This window comes from Planococcus citri, chromosome 3 (genome assembly GCF_950023065.1).
Source record: "Planococcus citri chromosome 3, ihPlaCitr1.1, whole genome shotgun sequence".
Taxonomy (NCBI): domain Eukaryota; kingdom Metazoa; phylum Arthropoda; class Insecta; order Hemiptera; family Pseudococcidae; genus Planococcus; species Planococcus citri.
Window position 1 is genome coordinate 41907360 of NC_088679.1, and position 18469 is coordinate 41925828.

The window sequence follows — 18469 nt, forward strand, 5'->3', positions numbered from 1 at the left end:
ATACTCTATAGTCCTAGTCCATTTTGAGTCTTCATGAGCGCTCAAAAGTTCAAAACCCCTAATTTTTTACGTTTTCTTTTCTGTAAATTCTGCAGCGTTCTCAGTTCTGTAGAGCGCTCGAACATCCTTATCAAGTATGAAATAATTTTATTTGATTTTCACTCGATACGTTGGAACTCAGTTGTAATGTTTTGTTTCAACACAACTTCACATTTTAGTTTTAACTTTTACTACCAACTAACACGCCTCGTTTCCCTATTAAACACAGTTTTTTTTGGCTGATCACTGATCAGTAACCAAGCCAACCACTCAGGCAACCACATGATGACCATTATCCATAATGGTATGAGAATGATTTAAGCTACATGCTAGTCCATTAATAATCGATCATGGTTACTTAGGCTATTGCTATTCCTGAACGGCGGGCTGAACTTGAAATTCTTTCCACTTCAAGTAAAGCGCTTGATGCACCTTAGGATCACCTTTCCACTCCCTTATTATTAATCATACAGATACGCATGAAAACGCTCTAAAGGCTCTCTAAAAAATCGAGCCTTCCGCGAGGGCAAAAATATTTTGGAAAACTTTTGATTTGAAAAGTAGAACAACATCAATGTGAGAATTCAGTTTTTCTAATAGGTTTCTTGAAATTATATAACTCTGCAGAAGAGAACCCTCGAGCGAAGCGAGGGAAAAAGTTTTGGAAAACTTGTGAACAACATCAATTTTAATATGAAAATTCGATCTTTCTGATCTCAACTTTTTTAAAACATTTTACGAGTTCTCGTTCATCAAATAAATTATGGAAATTTTATGTAATGTTTGCCGCGGGCCGCATTGAAGGAAATACAGAAAAATACAAACTAAATCATTTCTAATATGAGAAGAAATTCGGTGAAAGAGGTTTCAAGTGACCACTGAAGCACTGAATTTATCCACTTCATTCATTCATTCAGTTTCAATTTTTATCGGTCACATGTAAATCCTCAGATTTTAACTATTCGTCAGAATTTCTTCTTCGTTTTCATCTCTTCATTACACAGCTTTGAACTTTTCTTAAATCGAATAACGTAGAAAAGCTCTGAAAGTTCATATGAACGAATCTATTCAAAGTACTCGAACATAGCCGAAGGCTAACCTAACGGAGTTGCACGAACGCTAACCTAACCTAACGGAATTGCCCGAAGGCTAACCTAACGGAAAAACACGAAGTCTAACCTAACCTAACTATAGCAAAATCCGATCGATTTTCTGCTAACCTAACCTAACTGTAGCAAAATTCGATCGATTATAGGGTTAGGTTTGCGCGTTTTTTCATGCGAGCTCAATTAAACTGGTAATTTTAGCAGAAAGCTTATTACCAATTCTAGCTTTTAAGCTATGGAGAATTAAATCATCTCATTGCAAAATGAAGACTCGATAAATAAATTGAGAAGATGTGTAGGTATTAAAATCGTTGCGGATTTTTTGAGTGTAATTGTTTTTTCAGAAATCAACAATCAAGTCGGCGAAAATTTTTCAAGTTCATTTATTAATTTCATTTCTCATTTTTTAAAAAAATTGTCATGTTGCTAGTAGGTCTAGGTATCATTATTGATGATTTTGTATATTCTTCAGAGAGACATTAGGCCTATATCAAAATTCGTATTATAAATTAAAACCTCGAAGTACATCAGTATAATATTTTCATTGAGAGTACAAAAGTGTATAAATGTACGTATAAACGTGGAACATGATGATGAAAAATAGGCACAACTTAGGCCAATAACCGCGTAAGAAATTTCGTAATAATATAATTATTGGTTTCTCTAAATTTTGAGTGCGAAGAAGAGAACCACATTGGCCCGAGCGAAGCGAGGGCTAAAGTCTATCAAAAAGAAGTTTTCAAGAAGCAAAACAGCAGTAATTTTGATGTGAAAAGTCTGTTTTCCACAACTGACATTTTTAAAAGTTTGAATAAAAATACTTTCCTAGCACAATTATGAATAATTAATTTGAGCGATAGATCGATGATTTTGTCGGTTTGCCGGCGATTCTGAACATTGGAGAGGTGTCACCCCCCCCCCCAATACCCCCTTCAAACCGTCCCTGACAGTATCAACACATTAAGATAATCGCTTCACAGAACACGAATTTCAGGAGGAAAAACACAAATTTATAACAGCAAAATTATATTTGCAATCGAAGCAACTTCCATCGCTATAAATTCCATGATTTCAAATATAAAGAATTAAGTAAAATATACAATTAAATAAACGATTAACGCAAAAGCACACATTTGTACAATAAAAAGAGAAAACGAACAAAAAACTTAATCGTCGTAAAGATCACATTAGAGCGTTCTTAAATTTAAAAATGAAAAGAAAGGAATCGTTAAACGACTTCATCTTACAAATAACACTCCATAGAATACACTGCATACGTCTGCACACATTTTTTCTTCTTTTTTTTTTTTACCGACATACCAATAAATAGAAATAAATAAATATCCCGCATTGTGTACATCACTCGGGAGTAAAACTTCGATTCCTTTGAATCATGTAAAAATTAGAGCATACCGAGAATTCTTATAAGACATATTCAATATAAAATAATGAATACCTATTATAGAAATTATACTTTAAGCAAGAATAATATTTTAATAGAGCAGAAATCTACCAATAATATAATCTACAGTTCACCCAACACAATATTTTTCATGTCAAAGCTATCAGCATCATTTTAAAAATTAACGAAAAATATTTATACTGTTTCGCATCGTAAGCTATAAAATACTAATAATTTTTCTCGTTTAAAAATATAAAATAATTCGCAAAGATATAAAATTCGTAATATACCAACTTAAATAAAAATGAGCTTTATAAATCGAGGAAGATACGAAAAAGAAAGAGAATTGATTTTTACACGCATAGAAAGGCATAAAAGATAATAAATTATAAAACAAGAATGCAAACGCGAATGTTTGTAAGTATAATGTAGGATTCAAAGAAGGAACAATCGACAAAAAAATCTCCCTAAAATACTGGGTAATTAAAAACTAGATATAATTGTCAATCGGATATTCCTCGGCCAGGTATGTTAGAAATGATACGCATACGTTCGAATAGAGACGTATATAAAACAATATGGTATTCATATCCATTGACACAGGTCATCGATATCAGCTGAAGACACCATCTTCCGTTATGAATGAGGTAACTGGTTCACCGACTCTGATTTTTTGATCCGGTTTAACATCAAAATGAAAATTTTTCGGAGCTTCGAAAAGAAGCACGATTGTTGAGCCTAATCGAAACTCTCCCACTTCTTCTCCTTTCTTCCATTCGACGTCTAATTCTTTGTCTTTGAAACGTGGACCGTGTTTCCATCTTCGAGTATTTGTCAACAGATCCTGTAACAGAGGCGAACGTATTTTTTAAATATTACTCAGCTAGGAATATTTTCTACAGCAAGTTGTTAAGATTTAGTTTTGTTATTTTACAACACAAGCGAATCGATAACTTACTTTGTCCGAATGTACTTTGATAGATCCGACATTCGTAGCACCAACGGCCACCATAGAAAAGAACCCGTGTTTCCACTCTCCTACGTAAACCGCTCTTTCATTTAAACTGAACAGTTCTGGAATTAATTGGGCAATTTTTGGATGTACGCTCAATAATTCACCTAGAAAAACAAAAGGAACGTGAATTATAATAATCTCAATATCTGGCATTAAAATCAGGGTACCGAAGGGTGGATCGAATTTCTTTTTTCTCCAGGGGAAAATAGGCAGACTCCCCGTTCAATCAGCCAGAAAATGCACAACAATACGAGTATGCATTTCTCTGCCTTCTAATTTTGAATAGTGAAAAAATTCGATCCAAGTTACCCTAATTGTAGTTAATTCTTCGCCAAATTACTCGTATTGGTACTAACCTTGAAAATGTCTCCTGAATTTAATTTTTAAATCGGCCGGAGAATGGAACCGATGATAGTCTCCCGGAGCCAGATACACGACGAATTGATACAATTCGTTATCTTCGTTATGCAGCAACCGTTTCTTATACTCGTTCCAGTCGGGATCGTAGCATTTGTTTTCATCGATATCATCATCGCTGCTGGCACTATCGTTGCAATCGGTGGTACAATCTGTCGAGTAGGTCAGTCCGGTATCGGTGGAGGCGTCGATACGCGTATTATATCTAGACGTGCCGTTTCCGAAGCTGAGCTGAGATCTTAGGAAACTGGCACCTTTGAGGATCTTGCCGTTACTCAGTACGATGGATGATTTGATCCCGTATATGATTTGGAATCCGATATAGAACGAATTAATGAGTAAATCTTTGATGCAAAATTGAAAATAGAAAACCAACCATCCGAGAACTCGATAGTCGTTTTTAATTTCTGCGCTAATTTTATTGTTACACTGGTACGCGTCGTTCAAACCTAAATGCAATAATTCACAGCCCCCGTTATCGACATTATTCATCACGGCGTCGTTGTTTTTATGACGCAATCTCAGCAATTTCGACGGCGTTCTTCTACTTTCATCGTACAAAGGCCTATGGTCACGATCACCCTGCGAACGTAGGCTGCCGCCACCGGTGCTGACCAATTGTACTTGGGTCGCATCGTCGTCTTCGCCTTTCTCCTTCAAACGTCCTAAATCGTTCCACGTCGGCTCGCCTAAGAATGTTTTTATCGTATATGTAACGCCTTTGATTTGTTCGACGTTGCAAGACTTGACGATACCGGCGTTTACGATACTTCCATCAGCCGGTGATACCTGTAAATAGAAAAACGTACGTAGTCAATTATTCATTAATCGTAAATACTACGTATGTACATCCGACTGATTCGATCGTTAATTCGAATGTAGCCGAATGTAAACATGATGTAGGCATGTAAAGGAAACGGGCAGGTAAGGGTATTATACGTCATTACGCAAGAAGTAACGTAAACTCTGTAACATTATCATCTATTTTTGACCGATGAAAGGAAAGCTTTTCTTCGACTTTTACCATCCACACGTACATACATCCCTCAATTACAAATTGACAAAAATATCATTACAAAATTACATTTCGAACTTTGAAGGGGCCTTGAATTAATCACGCATACTTGCGTCATTTGACCAAAAAGTGTATTTACGTACGACGTCTGCGAACTAAACGAAGCCATACAATGTGAACAGTCTGTTTTTCAATGGAAACAGTTACGAAAAATTTTCCCATTAGGTACTCATCGCGATGCTCATTACGAAAAACATGCGACTATCTGCTCTATCATTTATTTATCAACGTGAAACTTCATCGAATATTTCCATAGAAGAGACAGAATAATTTAAGAGAGGGCATACGAGTACCTATGGTGATCGCAATAGCAGGCTTGGAGTGGCAGATGGACGTGGGGGGGGGGATTTAAAAAACAAATTGACGAGGAATTTACACGGATTCGTATCTAGATTCTGACGATTTTTATTCATTTATTTTATTATTTCTTTTTCGAGTTGGGAATATTTACTTCTGAAGTAGTCTACAATGCAAATTTCAGTAGGTACCTCTATCATTGAATTCAGGATCTCAGAAATTTTTAAAATACTCAATTTTTTCAAACAAGAATCATTTTTTTGGAATTTTCCCCTTAAAAACGTTCACAATAGCAGTTTTTAAACAAAATTTAGTCGAATATTATCCGGAGTTGTCAAGGATTTTTTGAATACATTGATTAGCCGATTACGATATAATTGGGCAGGTAATTCTCGTTTTGTGATGGAATTTTCGAATCGTTGAATATTTCTCTTTACGCGGCACCAACAGTCTACCAGATAGCGCTGCTGCTATCTACCAGTGTCTGAAAAACGAAGGATATGGACCGAAGCGATTTTAATAAGGTTTCCCCCTCCACTAAAAATTGAAATGTAAAGTACAAGTACTATTATTCATGAATGTTTTCCTTCGAAATCGTCCAAAAAAAATTATGAGCTCAACTTTAAAACGCTTCCAACAACTGAATTTCAATTTAGAAATTACACAACTCGTTTCGAAGAATTCCCTAACGTACATCCGCAGCATCAAATTTATAACAATTTTTTTCTTCTCAGAATCATAGCCTGATTTTAATTCATCTGTTAGTTTATTCGGCGGCATTAAAGGGTTCAATTTGAATTCGGGTAATAAACAGGTAGAAAGGTCGCATTTAATATAATAACGCGTCACTTGTACGTACTTACAAAGACAAATGTACATATACGTAACTATATACGAGTACGTATCACAATAAACAACACAATTATTTGAATATTTTTTTATGAGAATGCGTAGAATAGAGGCGATTTCAAGGGTGACGAAACTAGGTCTTTTTCAATATTATATACCCTGCCATGTTATAGTGATTTTAATTGACATATTATTTAAATATTGTTCAGACTCGGAGGAAATTCTAGAACGTCCCTTTTACATTCATGGATTATTAATCGAACCAAGAAAATGTAATTCAGTTCAATTTGAATCAACGTCAAACATCCCAAAATGTGGCTTCTTTTTATACCATAAGCCAAAAAAAACGACGACGTGTAGTAGGTTGCAACGTAAATGCTGGACTTTTGGATGGGAACTTCATTTTGATCTTTTACCCATGTAATTAGAACACGTTTCTCAAATCATCTAATCATTTATGAGACTGCTAATTTGTGATTCTAAGACTTCAAAAAGTGAAAAAAACATTTATTTTTTGATAGCAAAAGTATGTACTCGTAAGTAATTATTGTTCCTTTTTTCAAAACTTTTTTTTTTCAGAATTCAAAAGAATTCATCTGTCATTTTTAGCAGTTCCCAAGTCTTTAAAAAATGCATCAATCGAATTTTCTCATTAGCCTAACTCTATTTCGTTCACGAGCGCCAATGATTCCTTCACCAGAAAGATCCTCTAGCAAAAAACAATTAATTCGCATTTTCATGACATCAGATCTGAACGAGCTAGCGTCGACTTTAAAGCGCAATTTTCGACAATTATATCGATACGGTGCAACGCAAAATGTTTTTCCACCAGACGCGACACGACATACGCAACTCTTTTTTAAATAATAAGATCAAGATAGAAATTAAAGAGATAATTCAGAAGAGATTGAAATTCTTGCGACTCGGCCCAATGGATTTTCCACTTACTGTCTCGACGTCGACGTTCAGTGGCAGTACAGCGTTGGTACAGCCGGCTACTACATGAACAAACGCGATATTACATCATAGATTCGCGCGGACCGGATAGCGACCGTAACTGCGGTTTGAATCAGCACGCGAAATTGTACATTACTTCCGGTCATATGTTGAAATACACCACCCACATGGAAAAGTTGAATCTATTCGTAAGTATATTGTGATACAGACCTCTGTTCGAGCATCATTAAAGTCAAGAAAGCAGTATTAATTCATTTTTCAGTCTTTTTCTGTCACGAATACATTTCACATTCGAGTGAAGTTTGCACTCGCAGGTGTGTTTTCATTGTACGAGTACACAGTATGATGTAGGCAATAGGCATGACGTGAGTGTACGTCTACGTAGTGCGGAGAAGTAGAGATGACTCATATTGTCAGAACAATAAGTGAACATTTACTCTATCAAATGAACATGGAAGGCTATTTTCAATTTTCTATTTCAAACTAGCACTAATTCCCCTCCCCTCACCACCCCTCCGATTTTTCCAAAAATTAGGTTTTTACATTTTTGAAGGTCAAGCACCAAATACATACATAAGAAATTCTGAAAAAAATATGATATATTGTACAAATGTACATCTAAAAAAGATGCACAATCGTAAATGTATTTTGTGATTGTGCTTCCGAAGGAAGTTACCAAAAAAGCCAAAGAAACCCCCCAATCATGAACATTACATTTCACCAAGAAGATAAGTTTGAAAAAATTTCAAAAAATTCCAACGGATGACCCCCGATAAAGTCTAACATTCCTGCAAGTTTGAAAAAATGTCGATCAAAAATTGTCAAAAAATGAAAATTTTCAACTGAAATTGCAATTTTATCCCTTTTGAAGAGATTCGGGATAATGCAGCGATCTGCAAATTTGATCACGTGGTTTCGGTTTTTGAACCACAAAGACCAAGCTCTACAGATTAGTATCAAAATCCCAGCGGGGGCCAATTCGTTCTTCTAAGCTCGCCATTCTCTTCAAAATATACTTATTTTCTTTCAAAACTTTGAGCCTCCTACAACTTCCCTCCATACTAGAGAACTGTTTATACAAGGTGTCCACACATTTTCGGAAATGATTTTCTCTGACTTTTCCAGGTTTTCCTCACCAATTTCCCCAATTTCCCAGACCCTTGAAAAATGAATAACACATGAGATCAGGTGGGGGGGGGGGTGTGTCAAATTTTTTCGAACATCATAAGCGCCAAATATATCGTTAATTAGGTCTACAGTTCTGTCCTTTTTTTCCAAGTACAACTGTGTGCTCAATAAGGTGGCCCTTATTTGAACTTGGTGGAATTTTTTTTGTTTTTTTAGTGGGACCCCTCCCCTTCCGCTAACGTTCGTGTTATTTTATATCCAGAAGCGAATCGAAGCCATGCTATGTGACTGTGTGGGGGGGGGGGTATTATGTCATTTTGCCGATAAAAATGTAATTTTTGCGACAAAAATCAAGATTTTAACGAGCCGAGCTCAATCGATGCTATCAAAATTTTTAAAAAGAGAATGATTCTGTTTTAAAAAAAACATAAATTGTATTAATTTCACGTTTTTCTGGTTTGAGTACTATTTTTGTAATTTTTCTGTTCAATTATTCATATTTTCTAAAGTTTTGAAAAAGAGCATGTTAAATGGTCCGAGCGAAGCAAGGGCAAAAGCTTTGGAAAATTTACAATTCGAAAAGTAGAACGGCTTCCTAAAGAAATAAGTTTTTTCAATGTCAACATTTTTCAAATTTAATCAATAATTTTTTGAAATTTCAGAGCTTGTACTCATTTTTTTCGAAAAAATTGACTTTAATAACCTAAAAGGTAAAAAAAGTTACCAAAAAAGTGACAAAACATGGGCAATACATTTTAATGCAGATAAAAAATTACCAAAAAAAAAAAACAGAACTTTTCGTTTTTAATCAAAATCTAAATCTATAAATGAAACTCGAGGGAAACTTGTTTAATTTCAGCAAAAAGCAGGACATTTTAGCAATTACTGCCAGAATAATCCTTTACCCGATTTTTGCCAAAGTCAAACTACATACAAATATTTTGCAACTTTTTGATTGAAAAAAACGATTTTTTTTTTGGCAATTTCGGGCCAAAAATTAAGAATTTTTGCGATTTCTGGCAATAAATACGAGATTTTTGACAATTTCAGCAAAAGAAAAGGTTTTCTTAGCAATTGAAGGGCCTGATGGAAGAAGGAAGAAGGGCTCCCTTGCCGAATAATTTATCCACACCTTCGAAAAAAATGAGATTTAAAAACTCGCGTGGAGGGCCTTCTTCCATAAGTTGATTTTGACTTTCATTAACTTCATCTTTTAACGTGATTAAATCGAAAACTAAACATTTTAGAAAAAAACTAACGACATTATGTCGATTGGAAATTTAATTCTCTACCACTTAGTCCACTTGAAATTTTTGAAGGATGCTTCCTTTCGCCTCCACATCAATTTTTATGAAACTGTAACTCGTACCTGTGGTATGGCAGTACGCCGATTGAGATGTTTTATTCAAAGAGATATGAATAAAACATCATGTAGCTTGCTCTAGGAACAAGATCATGAACTGAAACTCACACATAAGGTAGCCAAGACTTCAAGGAACTCGAATCACCAAAGTGCGGAAAAAGGGCCTCCGGCCGAGGAAGCCCCTTTTCCATCAGGCCTTTCAATTTCTGACGAAAAAACGACACATTAGAACTATTATTGGAAAAGAGTGAGAGTTTTCATAAGCAAAAAAAAACACAATTTTTAGCAATTTTTCATAAAAATAAAATTCTTGACAATTTAGGCTAAAAGCGAGACTTTTTGCTATTTTTGGCATGAAATGAGCCTTCGACAATAATTTTAGTTAAAGGTAGGGCTTCTTAGCCATTTGTAGCAAAATAGCGAAACATTTTAGCAAATTTGCGAAAAAACGAGATTTTTAAATGATATTCATAGCTAAGTTGACAAAATACAAGACTTCAACAATTTTTGCAAAAAAGCAAGACCTTTTGGAAATTTGGCAATTTTTTCACAAAATTCTCTGACTTTTGAGTGAAAAATGCCGTAAATTTCAAAATTCCCTGACTTTTCCAGGTTTTCCAGGCTTGTGGACACCCTGCTGTTATTTGTGTCATTTGCCATCATTTATCGAGATCTATATGATTTCATTTTTTAATTTTGATCATAGAATTCATCGCAAATTCAAAATCAAAATCAGTTAACCATGACCAAGTAAGTATATACCTCTACGTGTTTCAATTAAATTTAAACGCAGGTACCTAGACCTACGTCTGACATTCTATATAAACTGTTCAAGTCGAAGAAAATTTCCGACAGGTGGTTTTCAAATTCAATCAAATCACGTACGAGGACACCTATAGCATCTGTAGGAAATTGAATACCTACCCGCAGATATGAGTCTAAGTATGTTGTACATGAAAATTTATGCAATATCGTAGGCCTAACGCTTATACGTGAATGTGTATGTGTACAGAGATATACTTACAAGAGGTTCGTATTCAGCCACTGGTCTGACGCCTTCTTTCAACTGTCTAATGAAAAATTCGCATAACGAATTATAATGTTCCAAAGAATGAGCGGCTTCTTCTAAATTCACACCGTACATTCTAGCGTAACCAGTATAAAGCCAGCAACGAATGCTCAATGGCACATGTTGACTAGATATCCATCCCCAGGCTCGCGACATCGCTCTTAAAGGAATAGCTCGGTAACATGTAATCTGCAAACATAAAAAATACATTCGACTATTACACTTCCAATTCGTCGTCGTCGTCGTTGATGTACATTTCATTTTCATCCGTTTACATCGTCGTCGTCCTATAGCAAAGTATATACGCTAATATTTACAATTAATCTTCTCGAAGGCCAATCAAAACAAGTTAAATTTTCGCCGACTACATTTTATTAACGAGTTCGTCGCCTTAATACGCCCGGTCATAAGCTTCGTTTCAGGGTCACAATCATATGTGTGGACTGTAGAGTTCAAACGATGATAAAAAAAAATTGCCAAGAGAACCCTATCACCATGTCCACTTTTAATTAGGGTTATCACTAAGTACAACCGAGATATAGACTAAATTATCAACGAATTTTTTCCTCAAACCGTATCACATATACTCGACCATATTACATAAGAGAATCACTTCGAAGAGAAATCTTCGCTCGACAGGTTGTAATTTTTGGCAAATGTTACTGGTTCACTGATAAACTCATCTTTACTCGCTCGCTTTCTATCTGTATCTTTTTTGAATTTTTTTTTTTTTTTCATTAATGATGCTGTACGAGTTTAAAATATGTACACACTAATAACTATGTACCTATTATCACCGCATCAATTACAAATCGAACGACCACCGAGAGGAATTAGGCACGGTGGCGTGATACAACAAAGACCTTTTCTTCGATCAGATACTTATCTCGATCGTATACCGGTAATAAGAAAAAATGTTATACTCGTGGCGTGATTCTATTTCTATTTCCAATCGAATGGAAAATAATCAAATTCACCAAGTTCAGAGACTCTGTCGTTGATTGGCAGATTGAAAATACCATTTCAAGGTCAACTTACACGCTAATACGAAAAAATATTCGTAATTGTATCGAAAAATCGACGCTGGTAATAAATCCTTTTATACAAATGCATATTTACTGTGCCATTCATTCGTGGTTACACAAATGCCACACGTGGATACCTATCAATCGAAAAACATTCGACGAAAATTTCAAAATCTCAATTTTACCAGCTTTATAAATCACCGAAACGGGCCAGGGTATAAAAATAAACTCGTTATACGGATGCCGGTGACAGCATCAAATATCGAATGAACGTCGAGCGAAAATAATCGTCCGTCGTATTAGGCGCATTGATTTGCATGAAATTTCAAAACCATTCGAAAGAAAATATACAAGAGTTATACGAAGAGGTAGAATGTGTCTGAAAAAGACATTTTTCTCAGCTATACGAGTACATAATTTTTAACGTAATTTAACAATCCATTCCGGGAGCTATTATTATTTTTTCAAATCAAAATTTGTCATTTTTCTTCGTAGGATTCCACCTTTTTATCAGAAATTTATTTTTAATATGAGTAGATAGACAAAAAAAGGGTCAAAATAAGTATGTACTTTGAAAATAAAAATTTTGAATTTTCTTCAAGCGTGAAAAATAGGCTGGTTTAGCTGTCTTTCTTCGATTTTTTTATGCCAATTTCGATGAATAATTTCAAGTTTATTATGATAAGAAAATCTGATCTAACAATTGGACTCTCATCAATCATCAGCTGAGGTTGATTTTTCGATTTTTGGTCTGAAATAAATTTCGACTGAAGGGGATCTGTTTGATATATTGACCGCAGATTTCAATTCTTGTCAGAAAACAAATCTTTTTACTCAATTTTTATAAGTGATCATTGATCAATAATTTCAAATTAAAAAAAAAAAAAAATTCTGATCAAAATCCTACAACATGAACCACAAGTACCCAAGGGCCAAGACTTTTGAGTGTGTGGAGGGAGGTATTGGAGGGGAAAAGACACAGCCTTCACTTTCAAAAAATGAGACATAAAATCCCAATTAAAAAATTTCGACTCCTGATTCTTTTCGTAAGATTCATAATAGGGTGTTTTATATTGAAACAGTAGCCAGATCATGTTGGTTTCTACAGTAGTCGGAAAATTTCAGACCTTCCTTCCATGATATGGCACCATGGGATCCCCAGCTTCAAAAATTTGAAAAATAGGTAATTTTTTACATCGAAAAAACTGGCAAATCAACACGAGCATCTGAAAATTTAGCTTTTATTCATACTATATTCAAGGTACTTAAACCTGTAAAATACATTTAAAAAAAAGACAAAACACTTGACATTTTAAAGTTTTCTGTAGGATTCAGGAAATACACAAATTTTGCTAAAAGACTCCCAAATTGCCAGAAAATAGTTAAAATTAGCTACGTGAAAGTCAATACTCGGGAAATGAATTTCTATAAATTTTATTGAAAAATCTTCGTTTCAAAAAATTAATTTGAATACCTGAAATTTCGTTTAGGGAAGTTTTAAAATGTATCATGATCACCGGCAAACAAGGGATCTGGAGTCACATTTCTTTGAGGGGCAATATCTTCAGCACAAATGGATTTTTTCACTCAATTACCTTAGAAACCATGTCCTAGATCCTCATTCAATAGCCAAAACACATTTCCCACAATTTTTATAAATTTTTCGCGTTTCCTAAAAAGTGCAAAAATAAAGCTAGTCCCTTTCTAATTTCACTGATTCAACTGAAATTTCATTAACGTCTAGTGCGAGTAGAAACTTTCCTAATTTTTTATCTTTCTCGATTGACGGACGACATACGAATCTGTCTTCGTTGCCTATTTATTTTCTCTTCATAAATAAAAAATAAATGGAAATAAATTACCTATTGAATATTCTTTAAAAGGTTTCAGCAAAACGAAATTTTTGAAAAAAAAAATACAATTTCCACTGAACAAAAAAATATTCAAGGTGTAACTGCCGAAGAAATGTATATAGTGTTTATGATTTTTGCGTAATTTTTTGATGAAACTTTGTCATAATACTCGCACTCTTGTAATTTGTGCGGCTAAAAGACAACAACTCGGCTGTTTTCCACACCATCGACAATAACACACATCATTTAATTTCAGCAAAATGAAAATCATCGACAGTGACGAGATCGGCGAGCTATGTAAAAAGAGCGTGACTAGAACATGATCACAAATTCACTTCGAATCACAAGGTGGCGATATTAAATCGCAAATATGCCAGCAAATTGACTGTTTACCATCTACGCATCAAGTCTCATCTCAGTAATTCAAATTACCCACGCTCATTTTCAATCACATATAATAAAAATACGTCAAAGTATGATAGTATCAATGACATTATCATTTCCATACAGGTAGGTAGCATATTTCTAGCTTATCTTTATTTGAAATTACGAGTAAGTCATCAATTTTTCCGATAACACGAGTGACGTTTGATACAGATCGGAAACACCAAGAGTTTCTCCAATAAAAAAAATATATTATACGTACTATAATTCGAAATTTACACAATGAAACGTAAGAGAAGGTACAATTCTCAAATTGGTAGAAGATGAAAACAAAGTCGAATATTTTTATTAGTCTCACCAAACTGATACATGAAATTGAAAATTTCAATCAACATTATTCGTTTGTCAAGTTCATAGGTACGAATTTTCCTATTAAACAAATTTATCATAAGCAATTCGTATTATCAACAGTCACACTTGTTGATAAAATCATTCGTAATTACTCTTTTCATCATTATTTTCTCAATAAACCGTTATCTCTGAATTCCACTCACAATACTTAACATTAGAAAAGCTTGTGACATTTTTTCAATTTCTAAATCAAACACTCAAACCACAATACAAGTAACCTACCTATGTAAATTGTAAACGTATCAACTTGACAAACGTCTTTCAAATTGTAAATGTGTCAAGTCTTATTTAGTGTTATCACATAATTTTCAACCACAACGAATAAGTTACATTTCATCCTTATCAATTTTTACCGCATATTTAGAGCATCGGAGTTTCCATAAAAGGGGAAACACACCGGTCCGAAAAATATTTTCAACGTACGTAATACGTATTCAAAAAGGCAATGTTTGTAAACGACAATGAAACAGTTCAAAAAACAGAAAAAGGAATAAGTAAGCGAAGTTGGACTAAACCGAAGTCGAATTTCACGCTCTCATTAATCACCGGTCACCGGATTTTTAACCCAAGTTAAATTCAACTCAAGGATTCGAGTTCGACCATGTCGCCTTTTTATGCAGCTGCCAAAAAATTGATTCGTTTTTGGAACACTCCGTCCTCTTATAAATTATAATATGTACTTACATATTATAAAAATCGATAATATTCAAACAACTAAACTATAAGTTATAGCCAGGTACACTAATTAGGTGTACGACGATTTGCTTTAATTAATATGTTTTTCGAATGCATATTGTTTTCGAATCGTTTATTCGGTAACTACCACACAAGTAAACACGAACGTCGTTTTAATTCGCTGACTTTGCATAACGTCGTACCATAATTTCCGCGACCAAGTTACAAAATGTGTGGTTTTTTTGGCCAACGGTATATTTAGGTGACTGTAGTTTGAATTTGGATGTGCCTAATTTGAAAGCAATGCACGTACATTCACACATAAGTATACGTATCGTAAACGCAGGCCTCTCGTGCAATCAAGTGAATATTACGGTGCGTTTACAAAATACAATCACACCGAAAAGAAATTTTCAATTTAATCAGTTAAAGAAATTGTTGTTATTAATCATAACGAAATCACGTGAATCAGCCAAATACCAAGTCAACACGACGACCTTATTTACCAACACAACAGCGTTTATTATACAGTAATCAGTGATGTGGGCACAGTTAAATATGTATAGGTTTAGGTATATTAAAGTTTGAATCCTGTCCGTATACACGATTACACGTACACATATAGGGGAGGTTATGTTCTGTGAAACACTGAAACGGGAAAAAATTTTCCAGATTTTTTTATTCGGCGTAAGATTTCATTTTATTTCATTTTCGTCTTTAAAAAAAACGATTTCAATAAGAATTATTGTTTTTCGTTTGCAGTTTCAAATTCCGCTGACACTTTGTTCCAAAAAAGAAATGGGTAGTATGAAATATAGGAAATGATAGAGGGGAGATATGCCGGACCTGTAAGGGTTATATAGGATTAAGTATATGTGTTGGTAACACTGATCACGCGTCGCGACACAGGGCTACAAGCCCACGGAGCGGCGCTGCGGCCGATTGTTATATTGTTGAGGTACGTAGTGATCGGACGTGTCGACGCGGTATAATCTCGGTGGTGTATTATAGCCATAATTGGCAAGAAAGCGTATAATATTAGTTTTAATTATTGTTTAATTAGTTTAAGTGTAAGTATCGTGTTGATACATATAAACCTTCTAAAGGTATTTAATTGTGTTTATTCTTTTACGTCTAATACAAAGTGTCTTACACGTGACTACATTTTACTTATTGTGTGATATAATTGGTATAGCCTTTTGCCGGGGTAAGTAATATTCTCAGAGTATTCAGCTTATGCAAGTATCACCGAGTGGTACAGAATATCACTATATTTACATTGGCGCCTAACGTCAAGTACTTTTTCATTTTTTGCTTATTGTCTACAGACAAATAGAGAGCCGTTAGAGCTCGCACACGCTTGCTATTTTTCTTTTTGGTGGTAAATCCGCAATAAAAGAGTTAAAAAGTGGCTTTTAAATTACCTAGCAATAAGTAGGAGCTTTTATTTGCATTTTCGCGTAGGTTAATTTGAGAAAATTAGCCAAGAAGAGGCGAAGCAAAAGCACTCGAATCAACGTGGTACGTGCTGCCACCGCCGCCCCGTCCAGCCGCCGAATCGGAAAACGGAGCCGTTGTCGCTGCCGCAACCTCGGACGATTTTACTGTCGCAGCTGCCGCTGCACCTAACGTATTTTACAACACGTGGTGTTTTCGCGCGTTTTTAAACAGCGTGATCTACCGCGTTGCGTATATATACGCATTTAATTGTACATATTATTATTTGTGACTTGTATTACTTGTAATAAAATTTATAACTACACAGTAGTGAATTTATTTTGGCGCGTATGTCAAACTTGAGACGTAGTGAGAGAAGTATAAGCCGTGTAGATTACAACGAGGTAACTCTACAAGGGGGAACTCATAGGCGCAGTCGAACACAAAGTGTTCCGAAACCGATTTCTGAAAAGCAAAATCAGAAAACTGTGGAAAAATCCGATATCGTATCAAACGAAAACATGAACGACAAATATACATTCACTCCTCGTAGCACGAATATTCCCGCCCACCCTCCCGGTGAGGACGATGATATAAAACACCTACGTAATTTATTACAAGAGTCATGGAAATATGACAATACACAAATGCAAACAATTTTTGATAATCAACGCGAATTAGCATCGCATGTCGAAACAACAAAATCGGTAGCAACTGAAGCGAGAAACATCGCTCAAACCGCAGCTGAAAGTGCGTCGACATCGGCGTCACACGCACTCGAAGCATGTAATCAAGCGCAAGACGCAGCTACAAACGTACAATACGTACGCCAAAAATTAGATGAACTGAACGATTGGGCAATTAATTATTCAAACAAATATACGACATTAGACGAAAGTGCTAAAAAGAAATTTATAGAAAACGACAACAGAATGCAAAGCATCGAACAAAATGTAGCTGAACAAGTACAATTAGTGAACAATTGCACTATCAACCAAATGGCACTTACAAATACAGTATTAAAAATTCACGATTCGCTACAAGCAAATCCACACCAACGTGCGATCACAGGCGCAGACACGCGACCAACGAAGATCGACTACACAGCTATGCGTAACGCTGGCGTGTTCTTTAACGAACAGCGACGTTATTTCCCATACGAATACATTAATGCATTTGAAGAATACATTCTTGGATTTAATGTGACTGAATTTATGAAGGCCGCAGCCTTCCGTGCGAACATAGACACGAAAGACCAATGGGCTTTCAAAAGTATTAACTTACAAGTTCATGTATATAATGATTTACGCACGAATTTTTTAAATTTCTACTGGAATGCAAAAGCACAGCAAGATGCTGAAAACTTTTGCGATGATGCAAAATACTGCCGTTCGTTACCAGAAATCATTGGATTTATGATACGATGGTTGGAAAATTTCAAAAATTCCACTATTAGAGATGAAAAATTCATCGTTGACATGATGAGAGATAAGACACCAAAAATGTACGCATTATATGTCCAAAAACCGGACCTAACGATCGACGAATTTATTGAAATCTTAAGACAAATCTCGAAAAAAGAACATAATCCCAAACACAAGGAACTAAAATATACACCCGAAAAATTTACGACACAAAATACTAACATACCTGATTTACGCACAGCGCAAAATAATCTATTGATGCAGCAACAGCAAATGCTACAACAGTTCCAATCTAGATTTACACCGGAGCAATATGCTCAATTCTACAATCAACAAATGAATCAAAGATTCAACAGACCTCAAAATCAAAATAATTGGAATCAAAATGGTCAAAGATTTCAAAGACAACAAAATAATAACCAATCAAATGGCGGCCAACGCCAACAACACAATAGATTTCAACAAGGTACACAGAGACCACCCCTACCAATACAAGGTAGGCAACAACAACCTAATACAGATACGACAGTAGCTATCTACAAA

General features: G+C 35.0%; 1 protein-coding gene across 3 annotated transcripts in view; it reads right to left on the reverse strand.

Moving 5' to 3' along the window:
- Nucleotides 1-2154: 2154 nt before the first annotated feature.
- The window catches only part of Pisd (phosphatidylserine decarboxylase), a 33716-nt gene continuing 17401 nt past the window's right edge, over nucleotides 2155-18469 (reverse strand). For all 3 annotated transcript variants that reach the window (XM_065357805.1, XM_065357804.1, XM_065357806.1), the window contains 4 exons: nucleotides 10673-10906; nucleotides 3919-4768; nucleotides 3506-3666; nucleotides 2155-3391 (listed from right to left, as the gene is read on the reverse strand). In XM_065357805.1, the coding sequence (XP_065213877.1) occupies nucleotides 3161-3391; nucleotides 3506-3666; nucleotides 3919-4768; nucleotides 10673-10906 (1476 nt within the window). In that variant the 3' untranslated portion in view covers nucleotides 2155-3160. The remainder of the gene's footprint in view (nucleotides 3392-3505; nucleotides 3667-3918; nucleotides 4769-10672; nucleotides 10907-18469) is intronic.